Source organism: Postia placenta, assembly GCF_002117355.1.
Source record: "Postia placenta MAD-698-R-SB12 unplaced genomic scaffold POSPLAscaffold_1, whole genome shotgun sequence".
NCBI lineage: Eukaryota > Fungi > Basidiomycota > Agaricomycetes > Polyporales > Adustoporiaceae > Rhodonia > Rhodonia placenta.
Genome location: NW_020169832.1, coordinates 3,596,793 through 3,624,090, shown reverse-complemented (window position 1 = coordinate 3,624,090; position 27,298 = coordinate 3,596,793). Strand labels below are relative to the sequence as shown.

The following is a 27,298-nucleotide window of genomic DNA, read 5'->3' as shown; positions in this document are numbered from 1 at the left end:
GAGTTCTCGCTCACGGTGACCATCGGCTCGCAGAAGTTCACGCTGGACCAGTCGGCACTGGTCATCAACCTGGGCAACAATGTCTGCGTGAGCGGCATCGAGGCGTGGACGGACACGTCGGTCGATGAGTACCTACTCGGCGCGCTCTTCATCCAAAAGTTCTACCTGTGCGTCGCGCTCAAAACTGCTTGTGCATCATTGCTCACTCTTTCCCACAGGGTCTTCTCCATCTCGCGGAACGGCACCGACACTGTCGGCTTTGCGCCACGCGCCGTTGTTTCGAAGGGCTCCCAAACGGGCGCTATCATCGGCGGGACGGTCGGTGGAGTGGTGGGCGTGTTCTTACTAGGCCTAGCGGCGTTCTTCTTCATCCGGAGCAGGCACGACCGCGCGGAGCTCAAGCACACTATGGCGGAGGTCGAAGAGCACAAGGCGGCGAACGCAGTGGAGCCATTTCCGCTCGGGCTGCCGGTGACGCCGCAGAGTGGGCAGTCGTTCGCTGCGCAGCAGGCATATGGGACACCGCATGGCTCGCCAGATGCAGGTTCACCGCTGTTGCCTGTGCACCACGACGATGATGTTGCGCCACCAACGTATGAGGAGACGGAGACCTCGCGCTCGGAAATCGCGGCGCCGTCGGCGATAGGTATCGCGCGCACGAGCAAGGGCGAGTATGTTCTACCGGCATCGGTGCAGGCAGGGAGCTCCAGCTCGGGGGAGCCTCCGCTGACCCCGAATCATGGTCTGGGTATGTTCAACATTGAAGAGTAATGTCGCTTTTTCTTTTCTGTATTTATTTCGCTTGGCTTTTTATATGGACGTCTTTTTCTACGCCGTCGGCTATGAAGTTCGGTCCATGAATCCGTGGAGAGTATCACGTGTACGGGAGTCGAGCAGTGCTTTGAATGTAACAAAATTTCTCTTCATCCATGTACGCCGTTCTCAACGACAGGCGGTTGAATGTGGTGCACATCAGCGTCAGTACGGTGTTCCCCTGTGACGTCGTTTCCATCTGACGCGTTCTAGTGTATCTTGAGAATGATATCCTGTGTGGCTCACTTTGACTTCGCGAGCGGAATGGCTAGGGTGATTTGTTTCGTGCATCTCACTAGAGTTCGGTCATCCCAGTAACACACAGTACGTCACATGAGAGGACGAATCAAACATGTTTGTACACGTTATTTTATCACGGAACAGCCGATGTGACATAACGAACCCAGTGGTTCGCAGAGCGTGCAGTCACAAGCATACGAGAATATCGGTTCTAAAATGCGCAGATCGACATATGTTGAAAAGTTCACCATTCCGGTTATGTTATGGCCCTCCGCGGTCGTCACAGTACCAGTGTCAGCCGGACCGATTGAACATATGGCCTCAAGCAAGGAACGGGTGCCGTGTTCCAGTGTGAGAGGTGTTGGATCGAAGTTCGGGTTGACCTGTTGGAATTTCTCGAGTAGCGGCCCTATGTCTGTCACCATACTAGCTAAAGCTGCAATTGGGTTCCATGTAACAGTCCAACATCAGATCCACTTTACTCTTCAGAGCCAATAAGGCAACAAATATGACTTACGGGCATCGACGGCGGTGGCGGATACATCGACTATGCCAGGAAGTAGGCCAACCGCGGTGAATCCTTCGCTCTCCAGGAGAACCGCGTACTTCGTCAAGACCATGTGCGTCGCAGCTTTGGACGCACCGAATGCTGCTTGGACATCGATCCGCAGATCCCATGTGATATTACGCTCGCCGACGTGACTGCTGAGGATGACAATTTTTCGGGTAGTGCCTTTCCGGAGCAAGGGAAGGAATGCGTTGATGGAATGCACGACACCCACGGTGTTCACCTTGTACTACATAACAATTAGTTTAGAGCTACGACCTGAAATGAAGGAGAGACCACGAACATATTGCAGAAAGTCTTCCTCGAGTTTCTTGTCGTCCTCACTGAATGGATGAATGTACAAGTCAGATAAGTTCCTTCAGTCAATGACGTTGGGTCGTACTAGTCGGTCACCCTCTTAAACATCGTCGGCACTTCAATTCGTGCTGCACTATGAATGAGAACATTCAAGGAACCACCGGTACTTTCGGCCGCTCGTGCCGCGGCGTCCTTATGCTCAATCAACACCGGGCCAAGAACGTTGGTCCACGATGACATTACCTTCAATGTTACGTGGTCGGCAAGGTCCGCCTGCAGGACATGCACATTATTCTTCTTCGACTCGGTGACGAAGGCCGTGAGGTGCGTGGAGGTAGCAATGTTTCGCACAATGGCAAAGGCGACATTGTGAGGGCTAGCAGTAGTTATATCATAGCAGAGCTTACTGAAATCGCGCAAGTCAAGACGTCATATGAATATTCGAACGTTGTGTCGGCGCAAGTGCCACCGGGACACGCGCGGTTTGTAAGTCTAATGCTAGATTCGGGGAGGGGGCATTCTCCGAGTTCGGACTTAGCGATGTCCGGTGCCGGGCACATACAGGAGATCTTCAGTGTGCATTCGTATCATGAGCAAATTCTGCACGTACATACTGTCCGCACAGTCGGCGACTTGATAGGTGCTGCGTATAGCATGGCACCAGTCTCGTGCAGGTTGTAAGCCGTAAACCAGAGATGATATATTGGCGGTGGTGGAGCTACTATTCTGTTGTATTACGCCAGCCAGCAGGGAGCATGACCAGCGAGCGTTTCAAAATGACAGTCGCGAAGCACAGACCATAATATTAAATATGCAAGCCTCGAAGCGAGGAAGTCCATGGATGGATGACGCCAATAAGTTGAACGACTCGAAGTTGAGACGAGACGGTCACGTTACCGTGTCCGCAGGTCGAGTTACATTCGGAGCTAACTTGAATCTCGGACCGGTCTCAATCATCGCATATTCTGGCTTGTCTTCGTACACTCAGCCCAATATATTACGAGAACGGCGGCGCTTCCCTATACCACTCTTGTTCAATCTGTGCTTTTGAGCGGACAAACTCGTGTCAGGTTCTGAATCACGATCCACACGGCACCACTTCATTCATGCGCAGCAGACATCAAACATTCATTCTCACAGACCAACTACTGCGTCATATGGAACACACACCAAGAAATGACTCTCCACAGTAACAGTCGACCACGTTATCCCTTAATCGAGCAAGCTGAGCCCGTTGAAGTCGCGAAGTCGCATCAATCCTGCTGGGGGTGCAGGTACCAGAACTGGTTATTGTCACCGCCGTCAGCGGCCTGAAGAGTGATCTGTGGTTTCATTATGGCTAAGGGACGTCACAGAGCTGGCGGAGATACGTGGATGCGCACCTGGGTGTCGCTTTCACCACTGGCGAGGTACAGCACAAGAGACTCGTCGGCGAGTTTGATCCTGTGAACGCAATTCCAGGACAAACAGTCACCAAGTGGAGCGACCACGTCTTTCCGTGGTATACCGGACTCACTGGTACGACCCGTCGGAGTCGATGAACGTGAACACGTCCGGAGGCGTGCCGCCGACGACACCCTCATTCTGTCAATCATCTCTTCGTCAGTGAAATGGATCAAAGCGCCGTGCTTCTCTACTCACGATGATGTGGTTCGGAGCAAGGACGTATGTGCCGCTCGCAGCGTTTAAGATCTTCCATGTGTTGTCGCCAACCGGCTCAAATTGCCACTGAGGAAGGGATTAGCAACTCATGCACGTACATGTCTGTGCTTATTATGTGTCTTACGAGCTGATGCAAATTGTTGCCGCCCGCCCAGCCCGTGATCCTGGTGCCCCAAGCACTCGACCCTGCAAACATATCCATATAGGTCCCGAAGGCGACGTTCTGAACTCTGTAGTTTCCTGGCTGGACCGACATTGTAGCGAGTTGCCTTAAGCGTTTGCAAGGAGAGAAGTGAGCTAACGATAGTGGATGATCAGCCCCGCTGTACGTTGCCGCTTTTATACACCCAAGCCTCGGGTGTAACCGCGACTCAGCTTGTCCGCCGATGTATGTTCAAATCGTAGCATTTCCCAAAAACTGTCGGAGTCTGACGCCACACATGCAGCACATGCACTTAGAACACGGAGCACTGGGGTGGCAGGATCCGATGAGGCTGGAGGCATCCAAAAACGAGGGTGTTCTTGGATTTGAAGTCAGTGTGGGCCGCATCTGGGCGCAATTCACTCACCCTGAGACATTTCGCAGGGAATCTCGGTACGGAAGTTGACTCATTTGTGCGACATTGGGAGTATTACTACCTGTAGGTCGTCGCCAATATCCAATTTCTGAATCCAACGACAAATACAGCATGTCGGCGGAGCCCACCGCGTCCAATGAAGGCATAAAGAAGGTGCAGGTGTCTGGCAGGTTAATTGACATGACAGTCTCGCGATGCATGACCGTGCTTCGAGACCGATTTGATGGTGGACCACCCCATTACACCTGGTCTGCACATTGCCGTCGAGGTCACGTCTAGAAGGGTTGGCACATTAAGGTGTCGTAGTCGAACCGCTGACCACGACGAGAGTTTTCTGGTTACCGTCCCAAGACTGACCGCTCAACTAATGATTCTCATCATCGTTTGTGGAACCGTATCGTATAACCTCGAATAGTCTTGCTTCAGACGTTGCGCATTTGCTGCTGCCGTTACTCTGTGATTCCATGCAATTTTCGTTTTGAAATAGGAATAGAAGAGCCTTTGTGGGATACCGCAACTTGAAACCATACCCTGTGGCGCCATGTTCGACCGCGACGCACATGACAGTCATCAGCAAATTCTAGAGCTATACGACAGCCGATTGACACTCACCTCAGGCTGCAGTTGCAAATCACCTGCTCCGACCATGGACGGAGGTTGATCTACGCCGACACTCCCGCGGTGATGGTAGGGACGAGAACGGTAAAAGTATAGCTATAAGTAGGACATATTAATGGCCAGAGCGGGTGCCTGTTGTCTAGAGCAAACACGAGGGATGTGCTGCTGATCATGATGAGGAATTCACTATAACCTTCTAGCTGTGAGTGAGGCCTAATTCCTTTTCCTTGCTAAATTACTAGTTCTGCCTACCGACGTGAATTCTGTAGAGAACGAAATGACCAAGTTGTGACATACGTCCCGATGGGCTCACATCAATTCGGCGCGGAGTCTCTGAACATCCTATGTCTTCGTTGACAAAGTAGGCCTCTTCCCACAGCCGCGGTTCGAGATACGAAATGGGTGTGCTTTGCCTACGGAGTCCTTTCCCTTGCCGTGGAATAAGCGAGTTAGTCAGCTTCCCACCTCGGTACATCACTCTTGAAGCCAGGGAATTTCATTCGCAAGCTGTCTGGAATGTTGTAGTAGAGGTATTCGCATGAGGTGACGTCGCAGAACTGTGTTCTCATCATATTAACTATTTCGAAGGACTTCCAAGTCAGCATGCTGGGTACAACCACCCCGCAATATACCCAATTCAGAGTTGACACAAATACGTAGTTAGCCGTCTATAGCCAAATCAACAGTCGTAGTCAATACAACTGGATTGACATAAACGTGAGAAGAATATTCGAGGCCCATCGTGGAGTGACTATGATCGTGGCCGCCTTGTTCAACAGTTCAATCCGCACCTGCCAGTGCAATGAACGTCAGTCTCTCGGATCAGCACCAACGCCTTGTGGTCTGGAATTCACCTTGAAGAGCGTCGGTGTAGGTGAAAAAATATACGAGAAACGCCTCGGTGGCAGTGATGACTCGGCGTCATCAGCGTTTGGACTCCGTAATGGGCGGGAAGACAAGAATACGCATCATGGCGGGATGGGAAAGGATAATGCGGTGGCGCTCGTCTACAAATGACGCACTTTGATTTAGAATGGCCTAGACTGTATTGAGTCATCTCAGGTCGAACAGCAAAGCGAACGACTTGCCGCTTGAGCCAACTTCATCACACAGTACCTGTGCTACATACACAGCACACGTCAATCCTTGCTCTCCCAAAGAGATATATTGCGCCGCTTGACGAAATGAAAAATTCTTTTTAAACAACTCGAGGGCAATAGTTCACCACACTCCGAGCTAATGCGGTACAAAACAGCTGCGGGCATTGGTGTCTTCAAGCCACACTAGTTACTACTAACAGGATGCATGTACCAGAACTGGTTGTTGCTGCTGCCATCGGCAACCTGAAGGGTGACCTGTTTTCTTCACTCAGCAACATCACAGGGTATGTGGAGAGACATTGATCATCGTACCTGCGTAGCGTCATCACCGTTAGCAAGGTAAAGCACAAGAGACTCATCGGCTAGTTTGATCCTAGCAGCAATGCCATGACCGAGATTCAGCAAGCAGATCTTCCGTTGGTATACTGCACCCACTGGTACCACCCGTCGTTGTCGATGAACGTGAACGTGTCCGGAGGCATACCACCAACGATTCCCTGATTCTGTCAATGGTCTCATCGTCAATGTCTCTACCGAGTTCCCAAACAATCTCACTCACGACGGCGTGGACAGGGGCAACAGCATATGTACCGCTAGCAGCATTCATAATCTTCCATGCATTGTCGCTGATGCACGCAACGGGCTCAACCGTCCACTGAATGAGAGATGAAACAATTGAGTGGATGTATGTCTGCATTGATCATTTCTTACGAGCTGGTTCAAGTTCTGGGCATCTGTGTAGCCTTGAACCACGGTGCCCTGGGCACTCGACCCGCCGGCCAGATCCATATAGTTTTGGAAGCCAATGTTCTCTATCCTATAGCTTCCGGGAAGAATCGTCATTGTGGGCGTTGCCTTCTGAGTTGCGCGAGCCTATGCAGGGGGAGGGTGAGCTGATAATAGCGGATCCTCAGCCCCGTCTCACAACGCGGCTTTTGTACTCCCGAACCGCGGGTGAACCTGCAACTCACCTTGTCCGCCGACATATTTTTGAAGTTGTAGTATTTCCTCAAAACGGTTAGAATCTGACACCACGCATGGGCGCATATGCACTACGGATCTGGAACAACGCCTGGTGAGGTACCAATGAGGCTGAAGACATTCGATAGTGAGCGTATCCTTGAACTGCGAACTGAATGTGGACAGCTTCTATACGCAGTTCACATATACCGGAGATCTCACCGAGCACCTTCGTGGCCATGCGGGCGGATTACCATTCACTATTCACATATATCTGATAGCCGCATCCCATGACATGTATAAAACGTCGGTGGGTAGGGTCCAAGGCATTCAATGCATACATCTAGAAGTTGAAGTCCTTCGGTAGGTTCACAGGACAAGACCACGATGCATGTCCGAGAAATGAGACTGGAAGTCGGCTGTTGTTTTATGCCACATACCGACCTTGCCTGTACTGCCTAATGAGCTCACGATTCAGGGTCTGCTTGGAATCAGAAGAGATTCACCTGTCGAAGTTGCACCGCCTGATGGTAAGTGTCTTCGCCGCGTGGAGCCAAATTACCGACTGCGACCAAAGCTTTGTACTGACGCCACAAGACTTCCCAATCATACGGTGCACATGTGCTTATGGCGCCGAGGGAATGCTCAGGCAGCCGTATGACAGATAGACCCGTGGCTCGAACCACTGTATATTTGCTATCCCAATTGCGTTTGTAGCACTTTTCATAATAGCAGCGAAAGAGCCCATTTTGTAGGACACTACAACTCAAGACCGTACGCTGTGTTATCACAATCCACGCACACGCCTGTTGTCAGGAAAGCCTAGACTTATACACCAGCAGATTGACACTTATCGCGGGTAGTTGTTGCAAACCTCCTGCTCTAGCTGTAGACGGAGATTGGTACATACCGGCATTTGCGTATTCGGAATCGCGACGAGAACAGGCGCAGTGTAGCTATAGCTGGACCCAGTGACAGTTAGAGCGTTATTGTGCTTGAAAGAGACAACACGGGGGATGCCCAGATCTCGAAGATCTCGACGAGGAATTTGCAACGACTAAAAGGCAATGAAGCATACTTTTTGGTCCTCAATGGGCGTACCAGTGCCTGTCGCCACAAACCCGATAGTGAACAAACGAACCAAACATTTACTTCCGAATGCGTACGTTGAGCTGATACTGAGTCGCCATACTTCCGACACCTTGAACGCCAGACACCGGTCAAATAGGAGTTGAGCCTTGTGTCATTATATGCATGAGACAACTCGGGAATGTGCTCATAACACGAGAATTGCCCATCGATATGTCACAGCCCAGATTGTTCAAGTAGCAAATTCACAAAGGCTGGAAGACAAGAGAACGTTGGTGGAGGATAGCACTTAGTCCGAACGCCATGCACAAATTTTGCCTCATGATCGGATATGTTGCTGACCTCTTCGATATAACTGCCGTAGTATCAGTATCGCAACAGTAATACAACTTCAACGAGGAGGGTGTTGGAACTTGAGATTGTGGCGAGCGCATGCCACCATATTTGGCATTGTTTGTAGTACCTCGCAGACTTTGCGCGAGCCGTCCTGTATGTTCCTTACGCGTTTGACAGAGCTCAGACAAACGCGATATATCTTCGTTGATCATTCTCGCTTCGGGTCTCGGACGAACTTTAACAGAGGGATACAGAGGGAACCGAGGATCCTCACCGTCTTGACGAGCTTTGTTTGTGTTTCCAAGGTTGATACCCGTTGAGCCACAGCGCAATTGTTGCGCTACTAAAGCGAAACCGGGGGCTGCGACGTCGCCCTAGAGGCTCGTATTGTTCCTAGTCGCCATCGAAGGGAAGCCTTGAGTTGTTCGTATGCTGTCATAGTTCAGTGTAGGTTTATCCTAGAAAGCTAGAGGCACAGGCGTAATTCCGACGTTGAATATTTGCACGTCGACACGTTGAACAAACAGCCTGTAGGTTTGATGAGATGATGGCGGAGTAACGTCGGAGTGAGTCGACGCCATCAAACAGCGGCCCTCTTCGGTCACTCCTCATTATCAACGTTGAAGTGTTGACCGCCGCTGCCCCATCAGGGTCTCACTATTGGTTCGCAAACGGCTGGGATGTAATCCCCGATGGCACTTGATCTCCACGACTAAATGCTAAGCATGGCGTGATATACCTCCGTAGCCATCTGACATTGACTCGTCGTCAATCATAACGAACTTTCGCCTGATCTATATGGTTGTCGCCGGACTTTACTCTACCGGTATTGGAGAATCGCCTTGACCAGTGCTCTCTGCTCAGTAGACTGGATAGCACAAAGTGTCAATGCATCACACTCATGAACGCTTGACTGAGCGTCGCGCGTTCAAAGCAGTTCCGAAAACATGCTCAGTCTGCCCGTCACCTTCAGACATACTTACCATATTTTCAGCTTCCAGATTCACCCTTTGTAAGGCATATCACTTCCTGACCCTTAATCAAACATTCTTCTTCAATACTGGGATCGTGCACCATAGATCGTGCACCGAGATGTTACCGGAGCTCATCTCAAGCTAGGTTCTTTCATGACACACGCCAACGTTGCCTGCACAGGAAACATACTTACATCACAACCGTAGTTGCAGACGCATAGCTTCGTTGAATCGGCACACACAATGAGTTGAATGTACACGGTGCAACAACTGGGAACATTCGCTCTACCTTGCACCACGACCCTACCAAAACCCTCGTCCTGGACTGTTTACCAGGTGCAATCAGTTGTCACCAAACTTGGCAATGGCTTTCACGTCGACGGTTCCTTCCCCTTACGAATCAGAGCCTCGAGAATTGATACTAGACAGTGACTAGAGTCTGAAGACTCAGGGTTGATTGTCCTTGTGGTAGTTATAAGTCTTCTTATACTCCACGATGCCGCTGATGACATTAGTCCGGTCCGATCTGTGCATGTTCTCTGAGTCACTAGCACTGTGGCTGTGAAACACGAATGCCGACGGTCCTTAACATCTCGAATAGGGTACTTCGGGATTACAACTCCATTCTCACTTGAACAACATAGCAACAGTACGTTACAATGCAAGAGGTTACCCGTAGCATTTGTCCTCATCCTCGACATCTGCGGAGCAGACACACCCGCACTGCGAAGCTACGTCCAGGATCCTTTCGCCAGGCGCCTACTGAGGTTCGAAGTACCAGAGCTGCTGCTCGTTCGACGCGATACTGGTGGCGAGCACAAGCTACACAAATCTGTTAGCTTGACTCATGTAGACGACAGCACAACGCCTACATCGGTCCAGTCATTCCCATTAGGGAGGCTGACCGCCAGGTCGCTGTCCGTCAGAAGAATCCTATACAACGCATCAGTCGGGCGCATACTACTACACAATCCGCGTAGAACATACTGGTATTTGCCATTGGCGCCATATATCTTGAAGGTCTGTAGATTGTTGTCCGTGACAACTGCCTGACCCTGTGATACGATAAGCACAGCAGCCTGCCATCTGGGTACCGGGTCCAACACGCACAATCGAGGCGTCCGGAGCATCAAGATTTGTGGAGGTCCCGGCGCAGGTAAGAGTGTACGCGTCGCCCTCTTTGGTGACAGTCCACTGCGATCCAAATCTCTGTCAATGGCACTTACTATTCTCTGAGGAACGGGACTCACATATTGCGCCAGCGTCCCATCGTTGTGAAGTCCGCACACTTTGTTTCCAGGAGTAGAAGTATCTCCTGGAACGTCCATGAACTGGGTGGGGAAGGCGACATTCTTGATCAAGAATGTCCCGGACGGGGGACCAATAGGGAGATCAGATGTAGACATGAATGATAGTCGAGAGCTTGTCTGCGGAGGTGGCTTTCACAGTTGGTGCTAGCCTGGTCTGTGAAGGCTTTGTGGCCCTCCTTATATAATGTCTGGCCCCGAGCCTTCTAGCCGCTGAAATCGAAGACTGACCACTGCTCGCTCGCGCAAAGGGCGTGAGTCCGTTCAGGATAGTGCATGTAAGTTCATAGAAGCCCGGAAGCATACTTCCAGGTATCAGCGGCAGCGACACATTACCGCTACTTCCCAGAAGCCTCTAGACGTCCAAAAAGCTTGATTGATATAGGTATTTACTGCTCACTTGGAGACCTTTTGCTCTTGCATACCGCTCAAAAAAACAATAAGTTGTGATGCTTATATACGGAGCTTTTCCTCATGAGTAGCCAAGTCAAGTAAGAGATCCGTGAAAGGAGGAGTCATCGGTACGGGAAACTTGTCCGAACCACTGTATGATAAGCCCCGTGCTCGGTATTGGAGAGATCAACCGGAGTGATAGCGTCAATACCACACGGTCCACCTTCGAGTGGTCATCGAATCTGATTTATGAAATGTACTCCTTTGCAACGGAGTCTTCGCGGACTTGGAAGAGCTGGCGCCGCTCTTACACAACCCCGAAGTAGGGCAAGGCTCATCAATGAATCTCCGACAAGCCTCAGCGAAGGTGGACAAGTGCAGCGACGTTTGAAAAGCTCAGCGAAGTCTGGGAGACTCAGCGGTATCAGTGTGTACCTTCCATTTAGGCATGTCATCTTCATCGTGTGAGAGGTCATTAGCGTAAAGGAAGTAATGCAATAATGCAACATTCTAAACAGCCTTGAGCGGTTTGCGAAGTTACTGGATGTTCGACATGGATGCTGTTCGACGTACCAGACAGCCCGCGAGCTTCATAGAGCCCAGCATCCACTCCAGTATTAGCGAGATGGTAATGTGGCGGCGTAATGATTACCCTTGAGTCCTGCGCGACATATTCTTCAAACTGTTCGCAGCGGGAAGTCGCAACGTGCTGCCAGCGCTCTCGCTCTCTGTCCCTGTCCTCAGGCCACGCACGCGGCAGGGCAACTGCTGCTCATTGTGCTCCCCGGGTGGCGGCGAAGGGCCCGAGCCAAGCGACAGTGTCTCTAGCCTGAGTTCCAGCTGAAGAATTGATAGTGAGAAGTTTTTCGCAGGTCATATCACGCCGGCTGTTGCTTCAAGCTTCAATCATTGCGCAACGCCACCACTTCGGCGATGGAGAATGCACTCTAATACCAGAGTGGCTACGTACGATTTTGCCTTACACGTAGTTTATAGAATCCCTTGGTGGCTACTGTCATCGCTAGTGCTTCGGAAGGTCTTGTTTTGATTTGTAAATATAATTTGATCGTCAACACAGCGAACGTTATAATCCCCCAATGAGACAGTCATAAGTACAAGACGTTCGTGATTCTGAAATGCACAGATCGACATACGTTCAAGCGTCCACCACCACTCTGGCTACAGTATGGCCCTCTGCGGATCTCACAGCGCCAGTATCAGCCGGACCGAATGAATGTATGGCCTCAAGCAAGGAACGGGTCCCGTTTTCCAACGAGAGAGGCGTCAAGTCGACATTCGGGTCAGCCTTTTTGAATTTCTCCAATAGTGATCCTATGTCTGTCAACAAGTCCGCCGAAACTACGATTGGGTCCCATGTGACAGTCCAAGGTCAGATCCACCTTACTCTTCCGAATCGATAAGACAATAGTGATGACTTACGTGGACCAACTGCAGTGGCAGATATGTCGACCATGCCAGGAAACAGACTGACGACGGTGAATCCCTCGCTCTCCAGGAGGACCGCATATTTTGTCAACACCATGTGCGTCGCGGCTTTGGACGCGCTGTACGCCGCCATGACATCGATGCGCAGATCCCATGCGATATTACGCTCGCCTGCGATACTACTGATGACCACAATCTTCTTGGTGGTTCCTTGACGGAGCAAAGGGAGGAACGCATTGATGGAATGGGTGACACCCAGAGTGTTCACCTTGAACTGCCAAATTATGGTTTAAGGCTCAGATAGAAGATCACAGAGATACCACGGACGTATTCCAGGAAGTCTTCCTCGAGCTTCTCGTCGTCCTCACTGAATGGGTGGACGCAGCAGTCAGATAAGCTTCTGTAAGAGTGAAAGATGTTGCGGCATACTAGTCTGTCAGCGTTTTGAACATCGTCGTATATTCCATTCGTGCGGCACTATGAATGAGGACATCCAAGGAACCACCGGTGATTTCGGCTGCGCGAGTCGCGGCGGCCTTGCACATAATCAACGCCAGCACAAAAACACTGGTTGCAATAATATTACCTTCAGTGCTACATGATCCACAACGTCTGCCTGCAGGACATGCACATTGTTCCTTTTCGATTCCGTAACGAAGGCCGTGAGGTGCGTGGAGGTTGCAATGTTTCGCACAACGGCAAAGACAACATTGTCAGGGCTGGCAGCCTGATAATCGGGCGTCAGATTTTGGCCATCGGACTTCGATGACACAATTGGACAAACCAGTTGACGGACTAGCTCCAAGGCTATGCCCCGAGAAGCACCGATCACAGCGTAAGAGGGCATTGTAATGACCAAACTGGGTAGACTCTAGAAGTATGTGGGGAAGACGTGTGAGGCAAGAGACGGATAGCGCGTGATTTACTTGGTGGCATCTTACAGTAGTTATACTGCCACAGCCTTTGCTGAGTCTGAATGAGCACGGCTGCTATGCCGCGAAGACGCGCAAGTACTACACCAATTCTTGACGCATGTGTGCTGCTGCTGCGACTCGGAGATCATATTGTAGGACACACGTCTCGGCCTGTGTGCCGCAGACACGCGCACGCAGCGCTTGCGCCATGGTTTGATGAGTGCATTCTCCTGCGGGATTTGATGGTTCTCACTAAAGAGAGGTGGAGATACGGAACGTCTGGGTACGAAGATCCTTCTAAATTAAGCGCTTGTGTGGAGATCAAGGGCGCCGCGGAGTCTGAATCTGCCCGTCGGACAGTCGCGTCCCGCTTACCTTCACTCAGTGACCATGGCTTCATGCATTCAAGCAGTATGCTGTGTTCGAATCTCCACGCCAGCACGTTCACAAATTCATATACAAGAGACGTATGATGTACGCCAGAGAAGGATTCCGCAGCAATTGACAAACATTTTCACGGTGCATGCGGCATCGAACATTCCCTGTATCAAGTAACCACATTACGTTGTAGACACCACTCATCATCGAAGAAATAACGGACTTCGGTGTGGCTGTTCGATCTCTTACGGAACACAGTAAATGCAGTGTGTTGCTGTTCAAGCCACTGCACCGTATCTCCCGGGGGCTATGAGAAGACGAACATGGGCCAACGGTAAGGCATCCGAGATTGAACGTTGAGATGTTTGTTGAAGCTCTTGCTTCTCAGAAAGATAACCGAATGGGCGCCCGTAGAGGACAGCACCGTCTTGCCACCGATGTGGCTGGTTGCGACCTGCATTCAATTCCTAAGAAACGCGCCGTCTGACATAGAATGAATCATGCACCTTTCTCCGGCAGCGAAGGCAAGTCATACGACCACTTCATGTGGTCTGATATGATTGTGCGTGCGCCCATCTTGCTACCTTTCACCTGAGTTTGTTGTAACGTGCCTCCATTTTGCCTGCCGTCCCGCTTAAGACTTGTTCCTGCTTGTAGCATTCATCTATGCCCCCGTGTTGACAGAAGAAGCCTGGTATCTCATACTGGCAGGTATCAGTCATGGAGCTTTAGAATGCGCTGCAGGGTGAAGAGGAATCAAGCAGAGCTGCCATACGGGACTTCATACACCGCTACGCGCAGACTGTAAAGGCGTCGGCGGAGATTACAAGGGATGTACACAAGTTGTACATCCCTTGTTATTACCGCCACTACGTAGCGTATTCAACATACTCGTCCGCGCCATGCCAGACGCGAGCATCAATTATCTATGCGACCCAGTGCGCATTCGCGGTCGACGCGAGCGCAACGTTCTCCGAAAACCTCTCTCCGATACACCATGCGGAATGAGCTCTCCGAGTCATGCATCCCTCAGTGCTTAATTTCTACCTGCGACACGCTCATGTGGAGCATACGACACCAAGGTCGCGATTATCTCTCAGACGTACGACACTGCGGATGTTCGTTCGCGAGATTTCTAAGAGGCCTTTGCTTGCCTACTGAATGTTCCTGAAGTTAGATGACTGCTGGGACGCAGTAGAATAACGAGAAACATGTGGATAAACCCTGACTTCGGTGCGTTCCCCCACATGAGGGTCTGAACATTGTGAGGAACGTATCCTTATTGAATGAGGCACTAGAGCGCTTGTAAAAGCCAAGACGGTATTGTAAATTCCAATGCAAACGTACATTCGCCAAGGATCAGTATCAGAGCGCTCGAAATGATCCAAGTAGAAGCTTGCTCATGTGGCCATCTGACGCTGCGAACGCTAAGTCGCTTTGCCCTTACCTTTGGAAGGCTGCCCGTAGAAGTACCTCTTGCGGCCCAGACCTAAGAACCAGGCAAGCCTTTATAAAATAGCAATCAGATTTCTCGTTATCATCACATATGAATCTCGCTCTCACCTTCCTCCTAACAGTACAATCACAAAGGTGATGTTCCCGTGGGTCATCGAATTCCATGCGAGAGGGTTGTAACGCAGATCGGCTGGCAACCCGATCCACGACCATATCATGCTGTTCATTCAATTTCTTTCAATTAGCCATGCCTCCACGTTGATAACTTCGATGGACGAACTGAGTAACCTACAGCCGTGTTTCTGTCAGCATGTCTTCATTCAATGGTTGACAGAACACGTACATCGGCAATTGCCAACGCTGTGAAACTGGCGCCGATAATACGCTCTTGCGCAGCAGGATTGTTGGGCAGCGCGTCTCGCGCCGCGCGGAACACAAACGTCGAGATCAGTCCGAGCAGGAAGTAGCCTGAAAGCCAGCGTCAGCCCAGCGACAAGCCATGGTCCATAGTCTACATACAGTTACCGAGCTGATAGATAGCCATATTGGTGCGCGAGTCCATGAACCCAGCGGGAGGCACGGGCGTAGCATCGGGGATAAGTTCGTGGTGGAACCAGGTAGCACCAGGGAAAAGCCATATCATGATCGCAGGCAAGATGGTCGAAACTTGAGTCAACAAACGACTTTAACGAGATCCAAACGCAGGGACATTGATGGAACGTACTCGGTTCGATGTGGAGATACATGAGCTGGTACAGCCCCGGCAATGCAGGAAAGTCGCTCATCGTGTAGGTTGCTGTTTAGAATGCAAGAATGTAGTTTTGCCAGCGGTCGCAACAGACTCGTCGCCGTGAGAGCGGGAGTTATAGGAGATCATATCCCAGCTGTTCCCAGCCATCAGGGCTGTGCATGCGCTGTGATCAACCTTTGGGCGCCGCTGTGTCGAATTGGTCGAAGACAAGCGCGTGCTCCTTGTCGCTGCTCGATGTCGTGCTTCAACCTCTCACTTCGCCCGTACAGCCCGGGCGCAGATAGTCCAGGCTCCTCGGTCTTTGACCTACCAACACAACAAGACAGACCTGTAGAGCGACCAACCCCAGATCTTCAGACTACCGACCCCGGCCAGATTTCAAAGAATATCGAGCGAGAGGACGGTGGTCCTTCATTCCTGGTGATATCTGGCGGCACGGGCTGCAACTCGATATGCCCTGCCTTCGGGAACGCGTGTTATGTGCTGCCAGTGTCGGACGACGGAGGGTCGTCGAGCGAGATCATCCGTGTCCTGGGCGGACCGTCCATCGGTGAGACTATATGGCGGCGATGCAGCTGCGTCGGAATTGACTCCTGCGAACTCGCTTAGGCGATATACGGTCGCGTCTCGTACGGCTGATCCCACCAGCAGCGCCGTCGGCCCCCCTTGACTGCATTCGCAACCTCCTGGCATATCGGCTATCGGCAGACAGATCGGAACGCGAGGCTCGCGACGAATGGCGAGACATAGTGGAAGGTCGCAGCTCGCTCTGGTCTGGAATTCCAAATGACAGGAAGGAAATGATTCGAGGTTTGTCGTTTCCTATACCAGAAATACGAATCTTTCGAGACCTGCATCCAGGTTTTCTCGTACATTTTGAGAGCGAAGTTCTCAAGAGAGCACATAAGAATTTCTCGTTTGTCAACGGCAGGTGAGTGTGCTCTCATTAATTGAGGCGTGGGCTCTTCAATATGTCTAAGAGGTATAGCTATTCGGAAGCGTATAGCTTGTTGTCTGCATGCTTGCGAGCTGAGGGGACGTCTATGACGTCATTCTTCACGTTCAACATACTCTGGGCTAGTAATTTCAAGCCAGGGTGTTAAACACTGTGTATGAATCTAGGGTTGAATCCGGATTCGGCCCAGCTTTTATGATTTCTAGCGAGGCCCGACTTGGGCTTAAGCCTGGCCCTGCTAGCAACTTCGTGTTAATTGGCATTCATGGGTACACACTCAACATACTTACTGTCTCTACCCAGCATCGGCAACTATTTCCTCTCTGCGGCCCAAGCATTCTTCAGATCTTTGCCATCTGCCATCTTCCTCTTTTCGTCCATAACGAATAGCCAGGTCCGTACAACTCACGCCGGAATATTGCGATTGAAAACGAAAGGTGCCATGTGTCGCAGGCAAACATCCTCCCGGTGATAGTGACAAACCATACTGTCACGATCGCCGCCGAACTAGTCAGAGCCCCGTCTCTTGCGGTGCACGCATGATTGACATGACACGTGCGTTCTGGTTCCGTTTACAAGGAGAACGGCTGCCGCCTGGTCGGGCAATGCGAGATATCTCATCCAGTCAAGCAGCCACTGGGCATCAACATCATTGCACCTGAAGCAGAGCACGAGGACAATGCGGATACGGACGCTCTCGACGGGGTGATATCACCACAGCGGAACGTATTGTTCCAGTCTGAGGCTAAAGGAGAGTACGAACCTCTGGATGCGAGCATTGTCAGTGAGTCTTGGGCCATTCACGCGCGTTTCTGCGGTATACTGACCGGAGTCAAAGGGCTCTATTATATCAATGCATACGGCAGCGAAATCCATCCGTCCCCCAACCCGGACTACATAGCCAATTTGTCGTTGAATGATGTGCTCGTTTATTCGTGCGGGTCACTTTGGACGAGGTGAGTCACGCGTGCATTCAATCACAATTTCTAGTGACATTTGTCGGCCACCAGCATTATTCCGTGCCTTGCACTTAAAGGCGTTGCTAATGCCATTGCTCGATCACGGTCACTCAAAGCCAAAGTTCTCTTGTGTACGTGAGCTCATTTTGACCTCAACACATCGTCTCACCGGCATGCAGTGAATTCTCGCAACGATCGCGAGACCGACGGTTACACAGCGGTCGATTACATCACGTAGGCGCGACTCGCGTTCTCCCGTGTCTTCTGGCTAAAATGACGTTTATAGAACGATCGTCCGAACCCTAAACACTCCTTATCACTCCCAGACATACGGAGGCCTCGGCAGGGTTGAAACCACGTACCCGGTGTCTGCCTTCGTGACGCACCTCGTATACCTAAAAGGGACTTTGGTAGAAGTTGACGTTGCGCGGATCACGGCAAGTGTATATGCGCTGGCCGGCCGCTCCTGCATGCTGAATTTCGTTTAGGCCCTCGGCGTGAGATGTGTGCAAGTCGAGGGCAGCCTGGATAAGACCAATCAGCCTCAGTTTGACGCAGCCTGTGTACGGCAGGCAGTCGAAGGGATCATGGAGATGGACACACGACAGTGTTAAGCACTGGAACTCCCCTCTATCTCCGGAGCATGGTGTTATCCCGTGCTTGCTTTACTCATATCTTTGGGTGGGTGTCCGAGGGTTGTCGCGACTCTTGGTATGCTTATTGCCTGCAACGATGTGTATACGGGAGGATGTCATATGTCAATAAAGGACCTAGAACGTAATGCTGATGGGCAGCTGACCTGAGCTGTACCTGGTAACGCGGTGTAGACACTCGCTTATCTTCTAACCTTGTTTGTGCTGTATACATACTCGACTGCGAACAGTGTAACTCTGTCATGTCCTTTGGCGTCCGATGAATGGCGTAGCAGCATTCACCACGGGAACGGCGGTGTCGCCCCCACCGCCTTCCGATAGGCTGCATGGGGTCGAGGCGGAACAGGACCTAGGTGGGCCAAATAAGATGTCTGTCCACGATCCATTCTTATCTCCCACCGACAAACTTCCCATCTCCCACCCACGTTCAGGAAACGAGCTGCACCATGCACGAGATGAGCGGTTAGTGACCTCGCATTCGGACAGAGGCGTGCAGGCAACCAACGGCCAGCGCAGACACAAAAGTTCTCCTGCTCGCGTTGAGACCGAGACAGCAGTCGACGCGAACGACCACGCAGCAGCAGCCAAGATGCGCCCGAGGAATATGACCATCGAGCTCCCAGAGGACGCCATCGAGATCCTCTACGACCGCAAGCTCTCCATCGAGGACCACTCCCCCAAACCTTGCATAGTACCGGGCAACGCACTGCACCTCATCGACGACGACCCATCGCCCCGCTCGCAGACACCGTCTTCGGTGATCATCGTGTCTCACGAGGAGGGCACAGCACACGACCAGCCCAACACGGACGAGCGCAGCTCCTCGGAGCCGCCAGCGCGTCCCGGCCCCAGAGTGCGCTTTCGCTCACGAGTGCGTATTACGTCCGGCGTGCATCGCCATCGACACAGCGCGAGTACTCCTGGCGTGCCCAATGGCATTGTGCGGACACCGTTGGGTACGCCCTCGTCTGGTTCGTCGTCACCGTCGTCCTCCATTTCTGCGCCGCTCCGATACCATGCGGACGAGAACGCCGCGTGGGGGCCGCTCGGACGCCGTATCAACGCGTACGCGAACGGTGCACCACGGCAGAAGAGAGCGGTGTCCTCGCCGGCTGTCATTGGAGCGGGGGAGAACAGGGTCCGACAACTACCTAATGAGCGGACACCGCTGGTCCGATCTGCGAGACGACCTGGATACGTGAACACAGACGAGCTTGACGAGGCGAGGGAAGACGAGGAAGAGTACGAGGAGGAGCTGCGCGCTGCGGCGCTGAGGAGGGAGGAAGACGCAATGTTTGGCCCATGGCCTCGGAGATTGCTGAATCGACATGTGCGTAGCCTTCTCTCCCTGATATTCCGTAAGTTTGAACGGTCACTTGTCTAGTGGTGGTGGTGGCACCTGGAACCAATTGTGTGCTGTACATATTGCTCCGAGGACTCCGACTACGAGGAATGACTTATACCTCTCGCGCTCTCATTATATCCAGCTTTCTTCGCACTACTATCCGCTCTGCTCAATCGCCTCTGTAGTCTAGCATTCTGCCATGTATTGTGTACCTACGATACTATGTATACACTTGGTAGTTGTACTCGCTGCACTGTACAGGTTGTTGAAAACCGCCGTGTAGCTCTATGTTTGCCCCTCTACTCATAGGCTCACTGTTTGCCGTTAACCTGCCCTGACGCAGGCTTGACCATGGTTGGCGGGAGGGTGGTGATAGCGGGGAGAAGCGATGCCGTGGCCTTGCGCGCATTTTGGATGAGCAGCTGATCCATGACGACGAGACTGGCCATGGCCTCGACAATCGGTACTGCGCGGGGAACGACACACGGATCGTGACGGCCCCGAGCGGCGAGCGTACCCGGGGTGCCATCGTATTGAGCGGTCTCCTGCGCCTGTGAAATTGTCGCAGGCGACTTAAACCCGACTCTATAGATATATGTCAGAAGTTCGCTTCCATACTCCTGGTTGCACACAAGATCGAACCCACCTGAAGTAAATATCCTCCGCATTGGTGATACCGCCCTGTACCCCGCCACTCCAGTTCGTCTTCGTGCCCATGGAGCCGTCGGGCTTGACGAAGAACGCGTCATTGTGCCTGCTCCCGGGAGCCTCTGTCCCGCGGAAGCCCGAGCCGATCTCGAACGCCTTCGTTGCGGGAATAGAGAGCATCGCGTGCGCGAGCTTCGCCTCGAACTTGTCGAAGACCGGCTCACCAAGGCCCGCGGGCACCCCGCGGATGACGCAGGTGACAGTGCCACCGATAGAGTCAGACGCTTCCTTCGCGCGGATGATGCGCTAAGTAGGGTGTATCAATGAGCTCTGCATACTGCTGAAGAGGAGTACCTTAGGCAAGTACCTTCGTCATCCGCTCAGCGGTCTCTGTGTGCGGGCATCGTGTTGGATGGCTATCCACCTGCTCGCGGGTGACCGTCTGAAGTAGTTGCACGAACTCGGAGCTGAGAATGTCCTCAACAGAATCGTCGTCTTCAGAGGAAGCCTGAGAGCCAACCGAGGACGGTAGGTGTACTTTTCCCACAGACGAAACAAAAGCGACGATCTCAATGCCGTGAACGAGCTTGAGGTATCGCTCTGCAATGGCTCCCGCAGCGACTCTGCCTATGGGTCCCATGGGTCAGTCATATACAATCGCACAGCATCGACGATGCTACCACTCACCGATCGTCTCGCGGGCACTGCTTCGCCCGCCGCCACTGCTCGCCTTGACGCCATACTTCTCAAGGTAGGTCCAGTCGGCATGACTGGGTCTGGGATACAAGTCGGTCTGGTGCAGCAGTTAGATTGAGAGTCTTGAGGATCTGAACAGCAGATGCAAGCTGACCTCAGAGTAGTCGTGCGGTCTCTGGTCCTCGTTGCGGACTAGAAGGCCTATAGGCGTACCGAGCGTAATCCCGTGCTCAATGCCGGACTGTAGCTGGACGAGATCCTTTTCGTCTCGCTGTGAACGAACACTTATTCGTAAGCGTCTGAGCACCTGCGACGAAACTGGACGTACCGGAGTGGTCAAGTTGCTCTGGCCTGGTCTCCGTCGGCTGAGCTGGGTTTGCACATCCTGTGGCTCAAGCGGAAGGCCCTTCATCGACGTCAGCGTACTATCAACATATAAGTGAAGTGTCTTCAACGTACAGGAGGGCAGCCATCGACAATTGCACCAACAGAAGCGCAGTGAGACTCCCCGTAGGTAGTCACTCGGAAGAGGGTGCCAAAAGTAGACATTGTGGGGGTTGATACGCGGATGGTCCTATACAGCCCGAGTTTTATTCGTGAGGACCTGAGGTGAGAGCAGACCGGAGTCGATACAGGCGCACGTACTCGGTGCCTTCGCGAAGACGATCCCGGAGATACAACGATGACTTTCAGCGCCAGGAGGCGTCAGTAATGTTGGTTATGTGGGACCTGAGACGGTCCGTCCGATAGCTCGGAAGTCTGGAAGACAAAGTCTGTGAGTACTCACACAGCACCCACACAGGAGGTGGGCGCGCCTGTGAATGCGCCGAAGCAGGTCGGGACGCGTACAAGGCGGTGTCGATCCGTGTCCTTCTTTTTTTTTCAGAGCCTACTCGGACGATAGACAGACCCTCGAACGAACGGAGGGCAGGCAGCACGGTAAGTAGTGAATATGATCCATTGCAACCTCATCAATTTCGTCGAGACAGAAAGTGACTCGGCTAACTCAACATAGATTAGATTAGATGCTCATGTCTATAGAGGTACGTATTATCTACCGTTGATTTCAAGCTTGTCCTTGTCATTCACCACCTATGGCAGAATCCCATACATCAGAGTCTCTAGAAGACACCGCACTCTCGAGGCCATCTACTCCTGAATCTGTTTGGAGGTTGAAGTCACTTCTGCAACAATTATTACGAGTAACGATCCTCGATGGTCGGATCTTCCTAGGCACATTTGTCGGGACAGACCAACAGCTGAATATTTTACTGGTGAACTCCGAGGAATATCGCATTGGGCCAGAGTCGGTTGATGGAGACCCGAATGGACGCTTCGTCGGGCAGCTGATGGTGCCCTGGAGGCTGATCAAGACAGTCGAGGCGTCGACGAACGCTGGGGGAGCTTTGCGTAGAGTTGTTGACGGATACGACGACGACAGTATGTACGCGTGAAGGGGAAAGACGCAAGAGGTAAGCTCCGTATCCCTAAATTGTCTACATTCTGTAGTGACATCTGTTTACCACCAGCACAATTGTGAAAATCAAGGCTTTCGCAGTGGGCACGTCCCGCTACTGCGACTTAAACCCATCCGATTGCACAGATGACCATAAATCATCAGCTGCATGTTAAGATGGGGCGACCAATACACATACCCAGCCGCTGATCGAGACGTCTGTACAATCTATGACATCGAGAAATGGTTTCTTGCGCCCGATACAATCATACTCGGCGCACAGCTTACAAATCTGTATGGAAGTGAAGCTGGATGGTGAGTTCGTAGAGTGAATACTATCTTCTATCAGGTCTGAACGTTGAACATGTATGTATCGATGAAGGTTTGCGAAGAGAATGCCGATGTGCTTCGCGACACTTGTAGCTCAAGTTTGACTGTGGGGTATGACTCGTCGACCCTTGTACGCATGTTGAGTCGGATTCCCGTCGCATCTTATTCGCAAGCGAGTTTCTCTTGCTTGCTTCTACGGACACGTTCCTTGACGATGGGAGTGTACTTTGCATTCGAAAAGTGAATTCTGCACTCGTACCAAAACTGTGGACTTAGTGGCCCGATATGAGATGGCTGTTTCAGCATAGGTGATGTTATTGTCTGGCTTGCCATTAGTGTTCCGCGATGAACCTGAGAATAGTGATTGACATCCATCAAAGCACGACGGTGGGATCTTGATGGTCGATCATCAGTGTTGAGTGGCATCTCGCCGCGGTGAAATGTTTGAGAGAACTGCTGCATAGCCTCCGTTTCCGCCGACCTATAATGCATGCGCTCTGATCTTCAGCACACTGTTCAATTTCCGGCGATCTCTGCTCGATGTCTTTCGTTACAACGAAGTCGAGCGTTGCTATCCATTACCCTCATGCCTCGAAGCCTGGATTGAAGCTTGTTTCGAAACGGTACAGCTTAGCCCACAAGCGCTCCAGCGCTGGACTCACGCTCATATTTGCCCACTGTACAGGCGCTCGTACGTATAGTGCATCCGTGATTCATCACCGTTGATGCTGAGGCTGCTCTACAATCCGTGATCAGACAAAGAACTATGGGAGCCTGTCATCGAGAATTTACTTCAGCGAGAAGATAATACGTCTCTCGCGGTCCGTGAGGCCTGGTCAATCGACTGGCAGAGTCACGGAGAGGCCGCCGAGTTAAATGAACACGTCCTCGGGACCGACGCGGATGGCCTATGTACGTCTACCAAATTTCTACTAGGCACTCTGGATAGCAATGGTTGTAACATTCTTTCTTTCAAGCTGTGCAGGAATGGGCAACAGGAATACAAGGGCTAATCAATTCCAAGCTGCTTGCCGGGCATCGGCTCGTCTGCATTGGCCATTCTGCAGGAGCAACCGCGATGTGGGTGAAACAGCCATAAGAATTCCCTGAAGGCGTGCTTACCAATAAATCGTACTACCAGGTTACTTGCCGTCGCCGCTCTACCCCAAGCTGATACTCGTATCAAAGGCATCGTTCTACTTGAACCGTCTCTCATTACGCGCGATGAATTCCACAAGCACCTCCGCGAGCGCACGGCCGCGCTCGATTTCATGCAGAAGGCGGTCGCTGGACGGCGAGCGGAGTGGAATACCAGAGAGGATGCGATGCAGTATTTCAAGAAGCGCATGCCATGGAAGATCTGGGACCCTCGCGTTCTCAATCTCTTTGTCGTCAGTGAAGAATACTATTGCCCTGAACGCTCACTAATATAACAGAGCAGACCTATGGCCTCAGAGATGTGCCCGCCAAGGATCAAGAATGCACCAGGAAAGTCACATTGAGATGCACCAATCTTCAAGAGCAAAAGGCCTTTCTAGAGACAGAACCTCATTTCCGAGCTGTCGAAATTCTGACCACGTTGACGATCCCAGTCCACTGCATCTTGGGCGACCGCGAAGATATAGTGTACGGTTTACGGCGAGCTACATCAGATTGGACGTAGTAACAGTCGTCTCCCGCAGGCCCAAGTACTCACACGACTCCATTTTGAACGTCCACAATATGGCTTCTGTGCAACGCGTACCCCAAGCTGGGCACTTCGTACGTCACTTTCCTGTCCCATACATGTAGAATGGCCGTTTACGAGGGCGGCCAGGCATTGCAAGAAAATCCTGATGGTGTAGCGACTTGTATCGGCAACGTCCTCAATGCACTCGACGCGCCACAGTCGAGACTATAGATGTATGGACTTGGCATATAGACGACGTCTCTCTACGTCATCTTGGTAGCCCCGTAGGAGTACTGCACTGAATATCGCGCACACAAGTCTGCATAAGGATATACGCTGCGCTATTCTACTCTACAGGTCCTTCTATATTACTCAGATATACATGGTCGCTCGTGGATTGAAACCCGACGATTGAGTTCGCAATTAGACTGTTAACTGTCTGGCCTTCTCATCACCTTAGCTCATTAGCCGAAAAGGCGATTCCATAGTTCCATTCCGGCTCGTTTGCGTTCGTCCGCAGCACCACCATTCCCGAGCACGGACTTGTTCTCGATGGCACGTCTGCTGAGGTAGGGCATAACCTAGAGATTAATCGTTGAGCCACAAGACACGGCAGTGAACCGAGATCAGGCTCACCTCTGCAAGGCGCCCATACGGAATGTACTTGATAACGAACGGTGATGTGCATCGAGTCCGATCCACAAGGGAGTTGGTCAGAGCATCACTCATTCCTGTTGCAGGTGTTCGTATAGAACAGCAGTTGAGGATCTGGGACGACGTCGCTCACGGATGGACACGTACCGTACAGTTGCCCGATCGCAACGCGTTCCGTAACATCTTCAGGCATCCACAGCGCACCATCCTCATCGGCACGTGCCATCCCGAGCATGCGCAGCTGCTCCAGGATCATGTCGCAGCTCTCCCAGTTGTGCGTCCCGAATAGCACACCCACGCTAGGCGTCGCGCCGGTGCGCGACCGGCCAATGTCCGCACGAATCTGCGCGAGCACCAACGCCGCGCAGGTGTTGTAGCACGCATCTGTCTCAGGCTTCGTCGCCCAAACTGGCGGTGCGGGATCAGGGGAGATTGACAGCGCGTTCGGAGCCCCGCGCACGGCGTGCGAATCGAGCTCATGCGGGTGGTACGCGCCCCGTACGAGCTTCACGCCGAGCGAATAACCGTCTGCACGTGCCGCCTCGAGGCTCTGGCGAAGGTATTCTGGTGTGCTGTAGAAGTGGTCAGACGTGGGGGTACAAAGACACAGTGGTTGTGTTGCAGGCTGACCGACGGAGGTATGCTTGGTAAGTCTGGTATACGAGGGGCTGAACCGTGGAAGTGTCTGAACTAGAAGACGAGCGGAACCACGATGATGAACGAGACTGGAGTTTGTTGAACTCGTGCTGCAGCGACAGGGCAAACGCGTCGATTGCAGGCTGATTGGGGCGTGAGACATGATGTATCCGAGGTGCACAAGAGTATGATCCATACCTGGTACCAACTTACAGTGCGTGTCAGTTATGTGAGTGCATTAGGGTATCAGAGAAGACGGCGACCGACCTATGCTCCGCATCGATGATAATTCTGACACCGCGTTCTTTCGCTCTTTGACAAATAGCGCGAAGATCGTCCCTCAGCTCGCGAAGATCCGCAACATCCGTCTCTGTCAGCGGGCTACCGGATGCCGGGTATGCAGACAGAACACCGAAATCCGAAACCAGGGGTCGACCGGGAAAGGGGACGGGCGGAGACACGGACGGACGTGTCGAGAGAAGAAATTTCGAGAAATTGGTGAGAGTCTGTGCGTGAGGCAGCATGGCGGTCTGTGGTAAAGCTCAGAAACTTGACCTATGACAGACAAGCAGGCAGACAACACACCAGCTTGATCGCTACCCACGTCTTGCGCCCGCGCAGGTCGCGCCCGCCACCAAGCGAGTGCTTGTCCTCAAAGTCGGCTGCCACGTCAATGCAGTGCAGGGTTTCTGCAACGATCTGCTTATGCACAGATTGCTTCACTGATCCCTTTGCCTTGCCCGCGGCCTCCCCCTCGTCGACTTCGACACTGTACGCGAACAGACAACCTTTGTTCTCAGCGCGCAACTGCTCGAGAAGCGGCACCGCATCCTCAGCAGTGTCACCGCCAACAAACTAGACGCTATTGGTATCAACCGGGTCGGAAACCAATGACGATGACATACCTGATCAAAGAAAGTGACGCGCACGATGGCCTCTGTGATCTGCTTCAGACCTGGGATTGCAGAGACTGTAGACAGAATTGCAGGCGACCAGTCGACCAAGGCTGGAATTGAACACAGTGAATATACCACATATGACCTCAAGAGCGCAGACAGGGGTGTCGATGGTCTTTCCGACTGCGTCTTGTATTCGAGGTGTTCTGCATCGGCATGGATGGTGCTCAGAGCATTCACGAGTAGAACAGAAGTCGTCAGTGCAGCCCCAGTCGTCAGTCCGATGCGGGCCAGACCCCAGGTCTTCCGAGCTGAAGCAGAACGAGATGACACAATAGTTCGTACCGGGTAGGATACAATGGGTTTGGCGTGTCGCCCGCAGACAAATCTGAGGAACATGGTGGGCGGTACCCAAGTCACCTCAATGCTATCCACTGAGACTTATCTACCCCCTGTGGTCGTATCGATTGCATGGAAGGTGGCAGGATGTTCGCCTCGACGGCGCGCGGACAGGAACGCGGC

The 27,298-nt window shown here is 52.2% G+C and overlaps 11 protein-coding genes across 11 annotated transcripts; 4 read left to right on the top strand and 7 right to left on the bottom strand.

Annotated features, from left to right (window-relative positions):
• The first annotated feature begins 225 nt into the window (after window positions 1–225).
• Window positions 226–930, top strand: POSPLADRAFT_1038289 (hypothetical protein). The gene has a single exon (XM_024477361.1). It carries the CDS (start codon window positions 409–411, stop codon window positions 769–771), a length of 363 nt encoding a protein of 120 aa, XP_024344847.1. The 5' UTR covers window positions 226–408; the 3' UTR covers window positions 772–930.
• A 608-nt stretch (window positions 931–1,538) lies between these two features.
• POSPLADRAFT_1052177 (carbohydrate-binding module family 13 protein) lies at window positions 1,539–3,836 on the bottom strand (the record flags this gene model as incomplete). Its single annotated transcript, XM_024480245.1, has 9 exons — window positions 1,539–1,850; window positions 1,905–1,944; window positions 2,004–2,110; window positions 2,162–2,324; window positions 3,197–3,240; window positions 3,301–3,361; window positions 3,435–3,502; window positions 3,560–3,646; window positions 3,705–3,836. 9 exons carry the CDS (start codon window positions 3,834–3,836, stop codon window positions 1,539–1,541), a joined length of 1,014 nt encoding a protein of 337 aa, XP_024344846.1.
• Window positions 3,837–5,974: 2,138 nt separating this feature from the next.
• Window positions 5,975–6,749, bottom strand: POSPLADRAFT_1128252 (carbohydrate-binding module family 13 protein; the record flags this gene model as incomplete). Its single annotated transcript, XM_024483719.1, has 6 exons — window positions 5,975–6,031; window positions 6,075–6,119; window positions 6,189–6,249; window positions 6,312–6,379; window positions 6,436–6,567; window positions 6,588–6,749. Coding segments are annotated over 6 exons (525 nt in total), but the record flags the coding sequence as incomplete, so codon positions are not given.
• Window positions 6,750–9,682: 2,933 nt separating this feature from the next.
• Window positions 9,683–10,641, bottom strand: POSPLADRAFT_1129674 (carbohydrate-binding module family 13 protein; the record flags this gene model as incomplete). The annotated part of the gene is made up of 6 exons (XM_024483866.1): window positions 9,683–9,761; window positions 9,999–10,057; window positions 10,108–10,168; window positions 10,223–10,290; window positions 10,346–10,429; window positions 10,486–10,641. 6 exons carry the CDS (start codon window positions 10,639–10,641, stop codon window positions 9,683–9,685), a joined length of 507 nt encoding a protein of 168 aa, XP_024344844.1.
• Window positions 10,642–12,045: 1,404 nt separating this feature from the next.
• Window positions 12,046–13,270, bottom strand: POSPLADRAFT_1038288 (hypothetical protein). The gene is made up of 6 exons (XM_024477360.1): window positions 13,166–13,270; window positions 12,968–13,108; window positions 12,811–12,917; window positions 12,709–12,748; window positions 12,376–12,655; window positions 12,046–12,294 (listed from the first exon to the last, which is right to left on the bottom strand). Exons 1-6 carry the CDS (start codon window positions 13,226–13,228, stop codon window positions 12,092–12,094), a joined length of 834 nt encoding a protein of 277 aa, XP_024344843.1. The 5' UTR covers window positions 13,229–13,270; the 3' UTR covers window positions 12,046–12,091.
• Window positions 13,271–15,100: 1,830 nt separating this feature from the next.
• Window positions 15,101–15,913, bottom strand: POSPLADRAFT_1052173 (hypothetical protein; the record flags this gene model as incomplete). Its single annotated transcript, XM_024480244.1, has 6 exons — window positions 15,101–15,179; window positions 15,237–15,347; window positions 15,409–15,416; window positions 15,472–15,596; window positions 15,648–15,794; window positions 15,853–15,913. 6 exons carry the CDS (start codon window positions 15,911–15,913, stop codon window positions 15,101–15,103), a joined length of 531 nt encoding a protein of 176 aa, XP_024344842.1.
• A 200-nt stretch (window positions 15,914–16,113) lies between these two features.
• Window positions 16,114–18,407, top strand: POSPLADRAFT_1052172 (hypothetical protein; the record flags this gene model as incomplete). The annotated part of the gene is made up of 11 exons (XM_024480243.1): window positions 16,114–16,429; window positions 16,489–16,689; window positions 16,741–16,810; window positions 17,138–17,228; window positions 17,288–17,344; window positions 17,414–17,618; window positions 17,673–17,790; window positions 17,845–17,924; window positions 17,973–18,027; window positions 18,080–18,236; window positions 18,282–18,407. The coding sequence occupies 11 exons, from the start codon at window positions 16,114–16,116 to the stop codon at window positions 18,405–18,407; spliced, it is 1,476 nt and encodes a 491-aa protein (XP_024344841.1).
• A 628-nt stretch (window positions 18,408–19,035) lies between these two features.
• Window positions 19,036–19,902, top strand: POSPLADRAFT_1043206 (hypothetical protein; the record flags this gene model as incomplete). Its single annotated transcript, XM_024478249.1, has 2 exons — window positions 19,036–19,776; window positions 19,831–19,902. The coding sequence occupies 2 exons, from the start codon at window positions 19,036–19,038 to the stop codon at window positions 19,900–19,902; spliced, it is 813 nt and encodes a 270-aa protein (XP_024344840.1).
• A 200-nt stretch (window positions 19,903–20,102) lies between these two features.
• Window positions 20,103–21,684, bottom strand: POSPLADRAFT_1129608 (hypothetical protein; the record flags this gene model as incomplete). The annotated part of the gene is made up of 7 exons (XM_024483855.1): window positions 20,103–20,376; window positions 20,438–20,745; window positions 20,807–21,066; window positions 21,127–21,232; window positions 21,290–21,406; window positions 21,464–21,541; window positions 21,595–21,684. 7 exons carry the CDS (start codon window positions 21,682–21,684, stop codon window positions 20,103–20,105), a joined length of 1,233 nt encoding a protein of 410 aa, XP_024344839.1.
• Window positions 21,685–22,229: 545 nt separating this feature from the next.
• POSPLADRAFT_1043204 (hypothetical protein) lies at window positions 22,230–24,423 on the top strand (the record flags this gene model as incomplete). The annotated part of the gene is made up of 9 exons (XM_024478248.1): window positions 22,230–22,545; window positions 22,577–22,607; window positions 22,919–22,940; window positions 22,974–23,051; window positions 23,483–23,612; window positions 23,678–23,833; window positions 23,899–24,001; window positions 24,063–24,312; window positions 24,358–24,423. 9 exons carry the CDS (start codon window positions 22,230–22,232, stop codon window positions 24,421–24,423), a joined length of 1,152 nt encoding a protein of 383 aa, XP_024344838.1.
• A 631-nt stretch (window positions 24,424–25,054) lies between these two features.
• Window positions 25,055–27,175, bottom strand: POSPLADRAFT_1129774 (hypothetical protein; the record flags this gene model as incomplete). The annotated part of the gene is made up of 7 exons (XM_024483878.1): window positions 25,055–25,171; window positions 25,227–25,321; window positions 25,392–25,816; window positions 25,875–26,023; window positions 26,138–26,410; window positions 26,466–26,735; window positions 26,786–27,175. The coding sequence occupies 7 exons, from the start codon at window positions 27,173–27,175 to the stop codon at window positions 25,055–25,057; spliced, it is 1,719 nt and encodes a 572-aa protein (XP_024344837.1).
• Between the last annotated feature and the right edge of the window lie 123 nt (window positions 27,176–27,298).